This window comes from Miniopterus schreibersii (genome assembly GCF_964146895.1).
Source record: "Miniopterus schreibersii genome assembly, chromosome: 15".
NCBI classification, from domain to species: domain Eukaryota; kingdom Metazoa; phylum Chordata; class Mammalia; order Chiroptera; family Miniopteridae; genus Miniopterus; species Miniopterus schreibersii.
Genome location: NC_138115.1, coordinates 23,299,980 through 23,316,883, shown reverse-complemented (window position 1 = coordinate 23,316,883; position 16,904 = coordinate 23,299,980). Strand labels below are relative to the sequence as shown.

The 16,904-nt window shown below is 49.9% G+C and overlaps 1 protein-coding gene across 6 annotated transcripts in view; it reads right to left on the bottom strand.

The window, feature by feature from the left end:
* IFT122 (intraflagellar transport 122) overlaps positions 1–16,904 on the bottom strand; it is a 65,729-nt gene continuing 48,825 nt past the window's right edge. For all 6 annotated transcript variants that reach the window (XM_081160035.1, XM_081160036.1, XM_081160037.1 and 3 more), the window contains 11 exons: positions 15,920–16,091; positions 14,472–14,574; positions 12,197–12,337; positions 10,946–11,040; positions 7,359–7,459; positions 5,264–5,429; positions 4,269–4,380; positions 3,478–3,603; positions 1,414–1,493; positions 912–1,076; positions 1–445 (listed from right to left, as the gene is read on the bottom strand). In XM_081160035.1, the coding sequence (XP_081016161.1) occupies positions 356–445; positions 912–1,076; positions 1,414–1,493; positions 3,478–3,603; positions 4,269–4,380; positions 5,264–5,429; positions 7,359–7,459; positions 10,946–11,040; positions 12,197–12,337; positions 14,472–14,574; positions 15,920–16,091 (1,351 nt within the window). In that variant the 3' untranslated portion in view covers positions 1–355. The remainder of the gene's footprint in view (positions 446–911; positions 1,077–1,413; positions 1,494–3,477; positions 3,604–4,268; positions 4,381–5,263; positions 5,430–7,358; positions 7,460–10,945; positions 11,041–12,196; positions 12,338–14,471; positions 14,575–15,919; positions 16,092–16,904) is intronic.

Below are 16,904 nucleotides of genomic sequence, written 5' to 3'. Positions count from 1 at the left end.
TGAAAATAAGTAGCCCCTTTATTTGTAATTATTGAGGCAATCTGTTTGCAAAGTGTACATGTTAATGGTCTGACAGATCTGTGGGCTCCAGCAGGCTGCCATGAACAACTCAGAGCCATTCTGAAAGTAACAGACTTTTTTCTTAGAAAATATATGTACATTCTCTTCTTCATCTCCTGGTGCTATTTACAAGGTATGAAATGCCATAAATAGGAATTCTGTGGTTACACAAGGCCCCTCCCTAAAATATAAACTTCATCTAGGGAGAGCATACATTCTAACAGTTTAATTCTTTCTTCCTTCTACTGCTGACGACAGGAAGCCCAAAGGGAGAGGGTGGTTCCCAGGATGCCAGTCATGGGCTGGGGTCGTCGATGTGCCTCCGGCAATAGGGGCAGCGGGTGTGCTGAAGTACCAGGAGCTCATAGTCCTCCGAGTGGAACATCTGAGGAGAGATGACATGACTCTGGGCAGCACCTCTAGGTGTGCATCAGCCCCAAGCCTGGCATAGACTGTTGCCCTCCCAAGAGGAAGTGGCTTGGCAGTGAGTCAGGGATAGAACACCAGATCTAGGACACCTTTGTTCAAGGACTGGGAGGAAGGGAGAAGGGTCTGTGGCCCCTATTTTTCTAAATGAAGTTGAAAGGTGAATCACACTTTCCTGGCCCTCCCAGATTAAGGGCAGGTGCAGGAAGCCCAGGGTCAGTGCCAAGATCTTTCCAGACAGCACATGGGATGCAAACTAGAGGAGGGAGGAGCCGAGTCTCTTCTTCCAACTGGGCCTTGTTTGCTCAATCACTTGTGCTCCTCCCAGATGCCTGGCCTCCCCAAGGGAACATTTGGGAAATGGAAAAGGAACAGAAAGAAGAAATTGGACACGACATATGAGCTGCAAGCAGTGGACATGGTACCTGGAAGCAGGAAGGGCACATGGTGATGGAGGCGTCTGGCAGGAGTGAGCGGAAGTACTGCCACTGCAGGGGTGGGGGCCAGCGCTTTATGAGGACATCCCGACGGCTCATGGAGCGCAGCACCGACCGGTTCACTACCACAGGCACGAACTCCGAGCCACCTTGCTGCAGGGTAGGCGGGTGGGAAGCAGGGGGCACTGGTGCCTTCAACTCAGCTACAGTGACACGTTTATGTGGGCCATGATCCCAGAATCTTTGGGTGTAGCCAGTAATGACCCCAGAGATTTCCCTGCCCAGTACCTTGACAGAACCCTGCCAGGTCACATAGCCCCTGCTGGCCATCTCTAGTGACAGAAAGCCCACCTCCTCCTCCTCCCTAGCAGCCCTGACAGGAAGCAAATTCTTCCTCACACCAATGAGTGTATACAGAAGAGACCTAAGACCACCCTCCCAATAGGCTTTGCTGGCCTCAGCAGCCCATCACTCACAAAGGCACCCTCACCTCAAAACTCAGCTTTGCCGTGAATGGGTCGTCATCTCCCATGGAGTTCATTGTCTCGTCCAGTCTCAGAGTCTGGGAATCTGGAGGAGTCTGGTCAAGGATAAAACCTGAGGCCGAACAGGAAACAGGTTCCACCCCCCACTCAACAATGTTGAGACTCACAGGAGCTCCATCTAGGACCCATGTGTCACCCTATAGCTCTGGGGAAGAGCAACAGGGTAGGTGGGACAGGTTTCCAGGTGGAGGAATGGAGGGAACATAGACCAGGGAGCAGAGAGCATGATCACAGAGGGTGGGACTAGGCCTCAGTGAACAGGTAAGGTGGGAAAGGAGAGAAATGGGCTCTGATGGGCTCTCTGCTGCCCCACAGGGACTGTGCCATGGCTCATGTGGGCCTGCCAGCCAGAAGCACCATGTGAACAGAGGCAAGTGGGCCTGCTGTGTGTGGCTATAGAAATGACAGGCCAACAAACTGGCGGTTCCTGGATAAACAGTCAGCAGTAGCTGGGTGGTTTGCAAGTACTTGAGATGTCCTTGCAGGTCATATTTCATGGAGAAGAGGATGAGAGTTCCTGTAGATCCTGAGGCTGGTCAGATTAGGCTGAAGGTCCCCAGGGAGCGGCCACCTCTGCCAGGCAGTGGTGGAGCAGCTGCTGTGAGGCCAGGGCAGAGGGGTTCCCATGAGAAAGGACCCCCAACCTAGAGGCTGCTGGTGCTGAGTCAGGTACAGGATGTGGCCTCACACGGCAGCAACAATCCAGCCTAAGCAGATGAGTGTGTGCAGAGGACTGATGTGTGGACATAGTTTCTGTCTCCCTTCTTGAGCTCCTTGGGTTCCCCTCCGTCCTCTGCTCTTCAAAATGTGGTTCATGGGCCAGTGGCATTGGCATTACCTGGAAGCTTGTAGAAACACAAGCTCCAGACCACCCAGACCTGCTGACCCAGCTGCCATGTGTTAGCAAGGCCCAGGTGAGGAGGGTACACACAGAAGCCCTCCTCCTGTGTTAAGTGGGACAATGAACACATTCCAGACCACAGTGAGAAGCTGAGGTGTGGCCTTTGGCCCCAGTTGTTCCAGCAAGGGTACGCTGAGAGTTTTGGCTGACATGCTGGGAAAAGTTTTGGTTGACTCTTGCCTAGGCTGTTACAAGGCTGATGAGATGAAGGCTGGTACTGTTAATGGGGATTGGTGGGTGCTGCCTAGGAATGAAGCCACCCAGAGGACAGCAGAGCCAAGAGGACAGGAGATGGCCTCCCGCCAGCACCAAGTGAGCACCTGAACCTGACTCAGTGTTCATCTATGGCTAGGCTTCTTCACACCATTTACTCAGCCTCCCTGGGTCATGCTTTCTGACCCTTGTACACAAAGTGACCTGACTAGCCCTGGCCGGTGTGCTCAATAGTTAGAGCATTGGCACCGGCACCGAAGGGTCACAGGTTTGATTCCCAAAGGCATGTACCTGGGTTGCAGGTTAGATCCCTGGCCGTTTGGTCGTACGCATGCGGGAAGCAACCAATCAATGTGTCTCTTTCACACTGATGTTTATGTCTCCCTAACCCCCTCCCTCCCCCTCCATCCCCTTTCCTCCCTTCTACTCTCTCTCTAAAAAAAAAAAAGGAAAAATATCCTTGGGTGAGGATTAAAAAAAAAAGTGACCTGACTAGAAGAGTTGGGGACACCAATACAGGTGCCATATGCCATGTTAGTTGCTCCTTAGCTCCGTATGACCAGAAGCATGGACGGTGCCTTTTAGGAACCAGGAGTGGGTGGGAGGCCCTCTGGGGGATGAAGTACTGTTAAAGGCCAGGGTGCTGTCTTCTCTCCCACATGCCACTTCTGAACCTGTGGGCATACAATGTCCCATCATGTACCCATCTGTATCTTGGACAGCTTTCTGCCCATTGCTGGCCTGTCCCTGCTGCCATGTGGGCCTCTCCTGCTGCCATGTGGGCCTCTCCAATCACTAAGCCCAGCCATCCTCCAAGGCCCTCTTGCCTTCTCCTCACACCCAGGCCCTGTGCTCTGCTGGCATACACAGGGGTCAAGCCCAGTGCCCAGGATACTGTTGCTTGTGATCTCCTGCCATTTGTTCTCACGCTTGTGTCTTGGTGCCTCCAGGTTAATGAGGGAAACGGCTTCGTCGTCAGTGATCCCCTCCTCTAGGTAGAACTCGACCAGGTGCAGCACCTCTGGAGGACACAGGGCACGGGGAGGAGCTGGGGGATGGCAACCTGCGGGCAGCTGGGGGCTGGATGCTCTCATCAGGCAGCATGAGAGGAGGTGGGAGGACCACAGAGTTCCCCACCCAGCAGCAGTCTTCTCTGAAATCAAGCAGACAAGCAGAGCAGCAGGGCCACCTCTCCTGCCTGACAAATGTCTGGGGGCAGGGGTGGTATGAGGTGTGTGTGTGGGGGTGTGTGCCTGTGTGTATGGGGGTGAGAACTGGGGCCTTTAGCACCTCATTCTTCCCCCTGGTAGCTGGATGGGCTCCTCTCTGAGGGAAGAGGCAAGGCCTCTGCCCAGTACTGGGAAGGGGCTTCTGATCCTACATCAACATAGAAGGAACTGAGACCTGAGAGCCCATCTCAGTCTCCCAGACCAAATGCCTGACCTGTGGTCTCTATTCCTGGAGCATTTATGCTATACAAAGCCTCACATGAGGTTCTGAGGAATGGGTGTTTCAGGTTTGTGCAGCACTGTGGGTCCTGTCTCTAAGAACTCTGAATGACTCTGTGTGTCAGGTAGGATGGCTGTCACACTGTCCCCAATTTACAAATCAGGACACATGTGGCCAACAAGCAACGGAGTGAGCCCAGCCATTCACCGGTGCCCCATCCACATGCGCTGGACTCACCATAGGAAGAGGCGGAGAAGACAAAGGGCTGGCGGCAATTGATGCAAACGTTGCCCAAGTTGTTTAGCAATGGGTTGTTGGTAGAACAGCGGTAGCACAAAGGCACCAGCTCCTGCAAAAATATAAGCACCACAGACTGGGGCATGGCTGCCAAGAGGAAAGGCTACCTGGGTGGGTGGGGGCACTGGGCCTGGGGCTCTGTGCTATGTAAAACAGAGTAAGAGCCTACAGAGATGTTGGAGGCCTTGTCACTTGGGGCCTGGATACCTCCTTCACAGGCAGGGCTCAGCAGCTCTGTTCTCCTGGCAGGAATGCCAATAACCACGGCCACATTTACCGGCTACTTACCATGCTCCAGGTACTGTGCTAAACACATCACCTGTACTGGCTCATTTATCCTCTCAGCCACTATGGGAAAGCTATTATGCATATCCCCATTTGAGAGAGGAGGAAACTCAGACTCAGAAAGACTGAGACATAGCTAGGAAATGGGCCTGGGATCTGAAGCCATGTCTGCCTGATACCAGTCTCTGCTATGAGCTTGAAGGAGGGGATTGTGAAAGGCAGTGGCTACTTGGGTTGGAGAAAAGAAGGCTGGGGCATAGATGGGGCTGCAGATATATGGGGTGGATTTACTGAAGAGCAATAATCTGGTTCCAGAAGGAAGGGGGGCTAAGGCAGGGGCTCCGAGGATGAGGAGAAGGCAGAGCCACCTGAGCATGGAGGTGCAGAGGGAGGCTAGGGACAGAGAAGGGCTGCAGCAGAAATGGAACCTTGAGAGGGCTAAGAAGAAGAGAGGGCAGGGTTGTGGGATTCAGGGGAACTGAGGGCTGCAAGCAGAGCACAAAGGGAGAACAGAGGAGGCAGAGAGGAAAGAGCAAGAGTTGGTAAGCTAGGGCTTAGGCAGGAGAAGGGGCACAGATACCTGAGAGCAATGTGTCAGATGTCCAAAGATGCTGCAGAGGAGAAAGAGCCTGAGGGGTCTGCACCCTTACCTCACTGTCATGGAAGGGCTTGGAGCGGATGGTCAGGCTGCCCAGCTCGATGGACTTCTGGAACCTGGCAGGGATCTGCAGGCCCTGTAGCTTGTCATAGGCGTGCCGGGCCAGTTTGTAGGCGCCCAGGGCCTTGCTTTGCTTGGCCAGAGTGAAGAGTGTATTCCTGCCGATGACAGGGTTAAGGACAGCAAAGGCTACCCTGGGGCCGAGAGTTTGGCACTGCTACCCTCAGAGTAAGCCCAGTGCCAGAACACAGCTCATGCTGGTGCCAGGAAGGCACAAGCAGAAGCCTGAGGAGTAGTTTGTTCTTTTATGGGATGTAAGTATATTTCTCGGATATCAAGACCCAGAGATTTTTTTCAGAGATAAAAACAGTGCAGTTTCCATTAATATTTTAACCTTCCTTAGGTTCTCTGGGCCTGCTGATGGCTCATCTTGTACCCTGACCACGACAAAAAGGCTCTCTGCACCTTGCCCCACCTACCAGCTAAGCCCTCCTGCTCCAACCCTGCCAGGTGGAGCCTGGTCCTAGACTGCCTGGGCAGCTGCCCTCAGGTCCAGCTTACAGAGGCCACTGGGTATAGTACACTTCTCTCTGCCTATACTTCCCTAAGGGCCATGGTGATTTCTGACTGGCAGCCTCCTCTGCTCTCTGAGGTCTTCCTCTGAGCTCCTCAGTCTGAGGCTGACAAGACTTTGTGTTCAATCTCTGATCACCTCAAATGTTGGCTATGCCCAGGCCCAGCCTGCCCTTCCTCCTCACCCCACCTGTGAACATCCTTCCCCACTTCCCCAGTCTCATGCCTCCTCCCCTTTCTCCTGCCCCTGAGGTTCCTGCTCCCCAGTCCCCCAGTGTGGCACCTTCCACTCAAGCAGTTACATAGAGGTAAGTTTCCTTGTCTGTATCTCTACTGTGACTCCCCAAAGTCTGGGACTGTCAGAAGCCATTCCTAGGTCCCCAGTGGACAGCACAGGGTGAAGCTCAGGGCAGGGGTTTAATCAAACTCTGCTGACTTGAACGGAATTGCTGGAAAGGTTAGGTGCAGGTGCTGAGACCCAGGAAGGTATGACCTTGGCCACTCATTTGCAGGGGTTTCAGTCAATGAAGGCACCATTTGATTTGAGGGAGTTTTCTCTGAAAGGTAAAGGGCGGGCCTGGAACTCTTTAGAGACACCTTATTAACACCTCTGAGCCCTCTTCTGGGAAGGCCAGGTTGGAGCTGGAAAGGGGCGGAGAGAATAGTGAGATTTAGAACAGGAGGGGATATTTATGACCTTTATGACTTTCTGGAACATAAAGATTTTAGTCATTTCCTGGTAGTTTCTGGCAGCATAGGCCCTCTGCCTCTTCTCTGTTTACAGCCTGCCCTGTGGATTACACCAGTCAGAGAAGGAAGGAGGCCCTCAGTCCACTGCCTCTCCAATCTGGCTCCCCAGGGCAGTCTTCAGCTCCTCCTGCACACCATGCTTACTTCACTTAGGGGCCTTTCCATGTGCTGGATGCTCCCCTGGAACATCTACTCTACTGTTGTCCCTGGTTACTTTAGCTGTAGGATGGATATCATCTCCAGGTAGCCTTCCTTTGCCAAGAACCCAGCCTTAGCTGCTTCCCACCCTTGGAAACAGCATGCATCCCACTGAACCAGGCCCTGACACTTGTCACCTCCCCCACTAAATGGCAGTTTTATTGCCTACTTCCTGGCAAGGTACTTGGGGTACAACAGGTGCTCCATCCACTGACTGGCCTTCCCAGGGAAGTGTCCAAGATTTCAAACCCAAAGGTGTGGTGCTTCCTATATTTCAGTCACACCCGTATTTGGGGGTTCCAGGAGGGTTTGGAGAGTGTGTTGGCTGGAGACCCAGTGCTGGGTCTAGCACAGAGAACCCTGAAAACTAATCTTCTCTTGGCACTAGCCCCTTGGCCTCCCTGGCTGAGCCTCTTCTACAGCAAACAGCAGCAGCCAGGCAAGCTCTCTTCCCTGAGGGCTGCTGGAGAGAGGGAAGCTTCTGCCAGCAAAGTGCTCTGGAAAGAACTTCTCAGGGCCATTAACAAGAGGGATGGGACAGAGAGTGGGGGTAAGAGAGAGGATACACTTTAGAGATGCCCAAGGGGGTGTCCTTGGTCAGGCTGTGCAGCAGGAACCTGGAGATGTTGAAGAGGGTTTCGGGAAGATGGAAACTGAATGGCTCCTCCTGCAGTAAGAAAAGCAATCAGGAATTAAATTCCTCAACTGAGCCACTGCTGGGCCAGGACAAAAGGCCAACGCCAATAATTCTAAGATACTTTAGTAAATGAGCAGATCTGCTTAATTAGCACCTACTGTGTACGGGGCACTTTACAGCCACTGTCTTACGTGGTCTTTAACACAGTACTTTAAGAGATGCATTTTCATCCTCACTGTATTGACAAGCAAACCAAGGCCCAGAGAGATGATTGCCCAGGTCACCCGGCTAGAAAGGAGTAGAGCTGGTATTCAAGCCTAGATCTGATTCCAAAGCCCAAGCAGGTCTTCTGAGTGGCACTGCTTCTGGGGTTGGTAATGATTCCATTTCCCTGAGCTCAAGTTGTCTCCAATTAGCTCTAAAAGAGAAGACCTTTATGCAATTTAGGACATGAAAACACTATAAACCTGTCTTTAAAGGGAGGTAGTTAACCCATAGCATAAAATCGCATACCTCTTCTCTGCTCTCCAACAGTGCCTGCCCATTCATTCCCACCAAATGTACACATGTGGTGGAGCCCTTCAAATGCTCATCCCCTGCCCGAGCACCTGGCACAGGCCCTAAAAGATGAGGCAGTCAACAATTAACCAAATGGCCCGGCAGGGTGCGGCTCAGCGGTTAAGTGTCGACCTAGGATCCAGGCGATCGGGGTTCGATTCCCGGTCGGGCACATGCCCGGGTTGCGGGCTAGGCAGCCAATCAATGACTCTCTCATCATTGATGTTTCTATCTCTCTCTCTCCCTCTCCTTTCCTCTCTCTGAAATCAATAAAGATATATTTAAAAAACACACACAAAAAAACCCAAAAACAATTAACCGAATGAATATGTCTTCTGTACCTAGAGGCTGCTAGAAGCTCAGCACAGCAGATCAGAGTGAATTTTCTATCAGAAAGGGTCCATAACAGGTTAAGAATACCGTTTTGAAGGAATCTGGCACAGTGTGTGCAAACTGAGACTGCTTTAGATGAGAATGCTTAAATCAAACCAGTTACCCCTCCCTCTCAAGCGCTTAAATGGCAATAAACTGACATTTCCTTAAAGGTCTACTAGACCACTCTCATCATGGAGCCACCAGGACTTAGCCCCTAATTGGTCTAAATTCACTAGGACTCACTTTACACTACTTCAGTTCAGAACCTAGCTTTCTCTCTTCAGTTCTCACTTAAATGTCTACAGCCTCTGCTAGTTCCAAGAACCCAAGAAAACCCGAGACTGCACCCTTTTCTGGGTGAGAGCCAGGGAGAAGCCTGCCTCTGGTTACATTGCACTAGGTATGGAAACTATGAAATATCCCAGAAAGAACAGGGGTTAGGGGGAGTTCCTCAAGATTAGCACCTCTTCTCTGGGAAAGAAGCCACTATGTCAGGGAAGGTCTGCTGCTTCCCTTTCCAGTCTGCTCTGAATCAGAGATGCTCTGCTGGGACCTGACTGCCAAACCCTAAAATACCACCTACCTCCAGGCCTTTGTATATCCTATGACCTCTGCCAGGAATGCTCTTTCTCCTCTTCACTTGCCCCATCCTTACTTATCTCTCTCCTCTGGGCTTAGGGGTCACCTCCTCAAGGAAGTCTTCTTAGTCCTCTAAGCTTTTCCCTTGAGGGAACTGTACTGCAATTTCTTGTTGCTAGACTATGAACTTCTGAGGGGCAGGGACAATGTCTTGTTTACCGCTGTGTCCTGAGGCCTCAGAGCAGGGCCTGTCACACAGCAAGAATTTGTTAGATGAAGGAATGGCCCAATGAAGAAGCCTCAGCTGGAATACACAGCCAAGGTCCCCAGCTGGTATGAAGTTGCCACAAGCTCACAGATGTGCTACATACGTCCTGCACATAGGCTCAGGCATTACAGAGAAGAGAATCCCCTACCCCAAGTCCACGCCCCAAGGTGTAGAGGAAGAAGAGCAAGCAGAGAAAGAGCTGGGATCTGAAGTGGCTCAGGCAAACTGATATTGAGCTGGAGCCTTGACTTTTGAGCCTAAGTTGAGTTTGGGGTCTTCTGGGGGAGGGTGGCTTCTTTCCAGGTAAGCACCTGATAGATACAAGGAGCCCTGAAAGGACTGCAAGGGCAGATGAGGTCCCTTGAGCCCACTGACCGTGGTGTGGGGAAGAGATGAGATGCAGGCTTGACAGCTGGCTCAGGTAGCACCTATCAGCAGAGTCTTTCTTGCCAGATTTTCCCCAGAGGCAAAGAATGTGCCAAGAGTTCAGCACAAAAGAGGGGCAAAGAGGAGTCCAGGTGGAGAGCAGGACCTTAGAAATGGTCAAAGAACCGTGACATACTCAGCCTGGGAGAGCAGGCTGATGGAAAACTCTTTTGAAGCCTCTGCACTGGGAGTTGGAACAGCTGACATTCATGTTGGATAACTCTGTGCCAGAACTCTTTCAAGTGCTTTTGTAATATTAACTCATTTAATCCTTACACCAACCCTATCAAGTAGGTACTATTATTACCTCCCATTTTATAGAGAAGGAAGCAGAAACACAGAGAAAAGTAAACAACTTGCCCAACATCACACCCTGGAGCTGGGATGTGTGGCCAGTGGTCTGCCTTCTCTAAGTTAGAGGGAGAAACTAAGAGCACAGGTTGACTGGATTCAAGTTCTGGCTCTTCTACTTACTAGCTGTGGGATCTCTCTGTTAGGGACCTCAGTTTCCTTATCAGTAAAATGGGAATGATAGTGCTTATCTCACAGTGTGGTTGAAAGGCTTTGAATTAGTTGATACAATGAAGCCCTCAGCACATTGCCTATATGTAGTAAGTGCTCAATAAAAGTTGGGTATTGATATTACCCTCCAGGCTGATCAACACAGGATAAGCTAACATTGTAGGAGCTTAATCAACATTTGATAAGTGACTGAGGACACACAAAATGAGGAGGCTAATGACAACCTATCACCTGTTCCCCACTGTCAGGAGGTAGAATTTAAAGTGGCTTAATCAAAAGAATCAGGGAGTAACTTAAAAAAACAACTGTTTGGTTCTCTGTAAATCAAGCCAACCCTCCTGTTTTATAGAAAAGGAAACTGAGGGCCAGAGAGGGAAAATAAATTGCTCAAGGCCACAATTTGCAAGCCAGTTGTAGGGTTAGGGAGGGATCAGGGGTCTTTGGTTAGAGCTGGGCCTTCTTTACCCATCTAGAAGTGAGGAGGGCCCCATGGAATGTTCACCTCTGATCACTTTAGATAGCCCTTTGTCTAACTAACCTAGAGTCTGGCTGAGTCATCCAAACCTGAAGCAAGCAACTAGAAAGGCCAAATCTAGCTCTGGCTTACTAATTCAGAAGCCCACAGCTTGCTACATGTCAAACAAGTAGCCAATCAAGGAAAATCAGAGTTCCAAACTTTGTCTCTCAGGAGAAGAACAGGATTTCTCAGCATGTCACCCTGCCCAATAGGTTTACTTAAGACAAGTCCAGTGCCCCTAGCTCAGGCACCCGTCTCCTGGCCACCTTACCGTGTACCGATGAACGGCATGGTAGCCATGGTACAGCTCAGCCAAGTGCTGGAAGTGGTGGAACTTGCTGAGCATCGTGTCCTTCTGGGCAGGATCTGAAGTGTGCAGAGGGAAGGGAGCAGGGCAGCAAGGAGAAGATGTGTCAAATTGTGTCTAGAAGGAAGGGTTAGGCAATGGCACTGTTGCCAGTGTCATTTCCTCCCCAACACCAGGTCTATGCCGGGAAGAGTGGCAAAGAGGTGCAGTGAATGGAAAAGGTGCTCTGTTTAGGAGCTGGGTCATCCCAAGACAGGTAAAGTCTCAGCCTGGCAGAGCACATGGCTAGGAAGAATCTGGATATTTCTTGCAGGTTCTCCCAGATCCCACACTATACTCCATCAGGTCATTCCAGTGGGAGAGCACCAGCTGGGGCAAGAGGGTGATCACTGGCACTCAGACATACCAGAGGAGCCTGGCGGGGAGGGTAGGCAGGCGTCAACTTCATTCGTGCTCACCTCAAGCCTCTTTCCACTGTGCCGCTCTTAACAAAATCACAGACCACTGGCCAGAACAGAAAAATACCAACCTACACCTGGGCTTGACAGTTATCAAACTATAACCATGGCTTCTGTGAGGCTCATAGCAGTCTTAGGAAGGAAACAGGGCAGGATTACCCCCATGCTAGAGACAGGGATGTAGAGCTGAGGAAGGAATTGTGACTTATTAGGAGTCACCTAGCTACCCTCAATTCCATTGTTTTTCCCATTCCTGCACGCTGGCCTCGGTCTACTAAAGAACATCTCCCTGACTCCACTGCTTTCAGAAATGCCTCAGTGCATCATGGGAAGTCTTGTGAATGAAAGCAACATTGAAACTATTTTCCTGCCTGGGATGAGTGAGAATCTGAAGTGCTTTATTGTAAAGTGATCTCTTCATCTTTTCATTTGATTAAAAATTTTTTAAAAACCAGAACTCATCCAGGTCCAGTTATGGGCTCCCAGGTAGCAGGGGAGAGATATGTTCTGAATTAGCAATACAGGGCAGGACCCCCCCATTTGTAACCCCAGGATGGTCTTCATACCATCTTTAAACTTATGGGCAAACTGGAAAAAGATGACACACCAGATTAGGATGCTGCAAGGCAGGGTTACGGACAATACACCCAATAAACAAGCCCAGGGCTTTAATTAAAACGTCCCAGCTCTTTCGATGTTTATCTTGGTACCAGAGCGGGACTTGGGAAAACACGAAGCATGGTGGTTGTTTACTTACCTTGAGCTATATCGAGGCACTGCATGGACAGCATCCAGTAATAATAGGCAGCGTCATTAAATCTGCTTTCTACCACAGCATTGTGTGTGAGCTGCTCCAACACCCTGACCGCTTCCCCCTGCCGCCCAGCCTTGTGGAACGCTGGAGGGGTACAAAAAGCACATGCAATTCAGGGAGTTGGAAGGAATTCTGCAGGGCTTGCAAGGGGCTGCTGAGAAGTAGGGCATTCATCAGAGCATCTGCAGCACTTCGTTGCTGGGATGCGCCTCTCAGGCCGAAGGCTATAAATAACCTAGGCTATATCCTGAAAATACTACAGTGAGATATGTTCCTTTTTTGCTGGGAAAAGGCAACCAACTTTGGAAAGGCATGGTAGCAAGAAAAACTTGAGGGGGCAAACTGCAGGGCAAAGTCGGAGGACAAAACTGTTGTTCCTCATCAGTGAGGTTTTGCCCCCACCCCACTCCAGGGCAAAGCCTTGTGACTGCGGAAGTGACACTAACAGGACCTGACACTTGAATAGGCTTGGTGGTTTAAAAAGTGCTTTTGTTGCTGATTACCTCACTTTTGTTGCTGATTGTCATCACAACAGACTTATGAAGACTTTTTTAAATGGGCTCCGAAAAGTGGAGGTAAAGTGGCATGCCAAGGTCATATAACCGAGCCCAACTCAAATCCTTAGTCAGTCTTCAATTGAGTGCATTTTTTTTTTAGAGAGTGAGGAAGGGAGAGAGAAACATCGATGTGAGAGAGATATGTTGATCACCAGCTGCCTCCCGAATGCACCCCCGACCATTATGTGCCCTTGACTGGGAACTGAACCCGTGATCTTCTGGTACATGGGATGACACCTCCAATCAGCTGAACCACACAGGCCAGGGCTCTACTAAGTGCTTTTTGATGAAAACCTTGAAAAAATTTCGGCTTGGTTCTAGCAACCAAACATTTGTGAAAATGAGCAAAAAAAAAAAATCTCTAAATTGTTCCTATTCCATTTAAGAGAAATTTCCTGTACCTACTAAGTGCCAGATCCTTGGGATGTTGGGTGCTCTCAGGGAAGCACTTCTAGCTGTGACACTTGCCCACATATGGGCACTCAGATAATCCAAATCCTCAGCTTTAAACAAGGAAAAGGTCTGGCCTTTGTTCCATTCTCATCTCCAATCTCTCATCTGAGTACTGAGTTACTATGGCAATGGATTCTTGGAAGGGCAGACACAGACAGATGGATAGGTTGATATGTTTTGCCCAAACATGCAGATACTTTAACAACTGGGTTCTCTGGAAATGCTGAAGCAGTAGAGAAGACACTGTCTTTCAAAGGGGGCTTTAAGCTGAAGAGTTCCAACAGGGAGACATTTGTTCCAAAACGTGTCCGGAAGTGGCAACCATGTAGACGTGTAAATGAGATGCTATGGAATATGACATACCCAACTTCAATTAGAAGGCTTCCTAAAGAGGCAGCAAAACCTAGCAGAAAAATCAGGTTCCCTAGCCAGACAGAACCTGGTCCAATTCAGACTTTGTCACTCTCTGGCTTTGTGACTTTGCAAGGCACAGTTAGTCTCTGTGTCTCTGCAGGGCTGCTGCCGAGATTCAAGGTTATGTAGTTAAGTGCCCAGCCAGAGCCTAACACAGAGGGCAATAATTTTAGAATTATTATTACCAGTTAAAGTTCTATACTCCCTTTCATTTCTATTTCAGATACTGCTATACCTAGCATGCAGCCCACTTTACCAGTGGAAATGCTGAGGAGCAGAGGATACCCCATTTATCTGAGCCAGAAAAAGAACTCAAGTTTCTATCCATGGCTGAGGGAAGTGGCAGGTGAGACTGTGCTAGACACTGTGGGAGTCCTCTCATTTTGTTCTCGCCCGAACCTGGCTGAAATTCCCTCTCTACCACTTCCTTGCTGTGATACTTCAGGCAAAATTCCTTTATCACTTCCAACCTCAGTTTTCTCATCTATAAAATGGCACCTACATCATAGGGCTGTTGTGAAAATTAAATGAAGAGATACATTTGAGTGTGTGGTGCTTTGCTTAGAGAGGAGATAGGACCTGCCTAAGGTCCTGAGGCAGGTGAGTGATAGACCCAGATGTGTCTGACGCCAAAACCCATGTTCTTTCCATTGCTCCTCAGTCTTTCACCACTAAACACATCACATACCCAGATAAAGTCTACAAAGGGAAGGGCTTAGCAGCCTTCCTGAAATGTGTGTCTGGGCGGTGCCTTCTCCTGCTCCTTCTGCAAGGTGCCAGTCTGTGTGACCTACCTTTCTGGGCTTCCTCAAAACGATCGTTCTCTGCTAGCCACTGAGCGTAGGGCATGTAGATGTCATCTTTAAACTCAGGATGCTTCTCACCCAGAGCAAAGGCCTGGAGGAAGGAATGAATGCATTCATAATAAAGCAGCCCCTGCAGCCCCCATGACAACATGGCATTTGGCTGAATCCATCAAGGATGTCATATTTTGCCAGCCTGACAACTCAGAGGGGGAGAGTGCTTCCCCCCCACTACCCCCAGAAATGCAAAAACAAATCAGCTCTTTGAAAACAAAAGGCAATTAACAGCAATATGCAAGCGACAGGATTCAATAACAACAGTCTGTTTCTGGACTACAGAAGCAGCACAGAATCGGAAACATTTTATTTTGAGGGTTTGCGTGGGCTCCTGTAGCGCTGCAAACAGATTTCTTTTAATTGCAGGCGACACCTAAGGAAACAGAATTGACATTATCATCATCTTGCGTATTAGCTGTCAAAGATGATGGTACATTGATGCTGTATGGGACCTAGTGACTGCTTTATCTAAGTCCCAGAACCACCTGTCAGGCCAGGAGAATAGGAAATGAGTCACGGGGGACAGTATGTGGCAATGGGAGAAAGTTTGCCTGATATACAGCCAGGACTGAGTGGTTCCAATATGTTGTAATTTATACTACTTGAGAAATCTCCTGAGAAATTCATCTTGAGAAGCCATTGTTACCTCTGTCCCTGACTCCACCTTTTCTCATCAATGACCATGTCACCTCACCAAATGGAGCCACTCAGAGGGAAGACAGGAGTCAGACAACTCATAACCAGAAAAGGCTTACACTCGGGCTCTGTAAACTAGACCATGGTGGACAGGTGGAGTAGGGTAAGGACCCAGGGTGCAGCCTCTAATCCTCTTGGGGATGAATTTCAATTCAGGATACAGGTAGCCAGTGAGCTGGAGGGCGAGTTCAAGCCAGAGGGGGCAGCACATCGCTGCTCTGCATCAGCATCCCAGTCATCTTTCCTGTTGGCTTGGCTAATTCTTCTCACTTGCCTTTCATGAGAGAGAGCCAGGTAGGCAAGGAGGAGGAGGAGGAGGAGCTGACCTCTGAAATAGTTCTGGCAGCCTGCACCAGGAAAGTATGGGTGACCTTTTCTGCCACCCAGCAGGTTTTAAATGTCACACAGGTATCTCTCCAGGTCAGACATGTGTCAGCCTGTGGTGCTAGTCAGACCAACCGCAGGCAATGGGAACTGTCATATTAACTTTCATATCCCCAGTCTCTACCACAGGGCTGGCACAGAGCCAACAGTCCATAAAGATGCTCTGATGAATGAATGAACAAACAAATGGAAAGCTAGTATCAAAATGAGGGCAGCTGTTTTCCATCCAAACCCTCAAAAGTCTCCTGTGGCCTAGGGCTCAGAGAGGACCCCCTTACCCATGAAGTGTGCTCTACCCTCACCTCATCCCAGCGCTGGGTCTCCACATGAAGCTGAACCAAGGACTTCAGGTCACCAATCTTCAGGTAGGTCTCGGCAGCATAACCAGGGTTATCCAGTTTCTTGAAGTAATGAGCACACATCAGCAGGGGCTCCCGCTCAGCCTTGTCCAGCTTACGGGCAATGTCAATTAACCTGGAGAGGCAAACACACAGGGAGGAGGTGGACTCCTGTGAAAGGAGCCTGATGCAAGGAAGTAGTGTGGGCTGTTGGGTCTTCTTGAGGGCAGGTTCTGGATCAACTGATGTTGATGTCCCCAGTGCTCAATATAGGCTCCTGGTGCTTGAGGGGGGTTAGTAAATGAGTGAATACACACTCCAGAAACACTGCCCAGTGACCAGGAGAGGCTGCCTGCTGAAGGACACCATTCCACCAGCCAGCCCCCTTCATGTGCCTTTCACAGGAGTTACTAATTTATCCAATAGGATCTGGGGACAGAAATGAGCATCTACTGATCACCTACTGTACCAAGAACAATGCCATGAGTTTTCACATGTGTGATCTCATTGAATCTCCACCATCCCTCGAGGTGGTACTTTTATTCTCATTTTACAGATTAGAAGACTAAAGGCTAGGGTGGAAGGTGAAGCAACCAGCCTAAGACTCTGCACCCAGGAAGTGGCAGAGGGCTATTCCTACTGCTTTGGGAATTCTCATGGGAAAGTAGAGGGAGAGGCATGAGAATTCTTCAGCAACAGAATCTCTAGAGGAAGAGGCTTATGTGGGGCCTGCTCTGAGCTCTGGAAAAAAGGCCTGCAGGAAATCTTGACTGTGCCTCTCTTCCTAGCCAAGGTACTAACTACCAGTGAGGGGCCACAGGACCACTGGCTCACCACTTCTTCCCAGTAGTGTCCGGCTCTCCCACTGCTTGTGGGGACATAGGGGCTGAATGAAATGTGCTTGTTCCCTCTGGTCAGGCCAGGATTTGGGGTAAAACCAGCTTTCCCA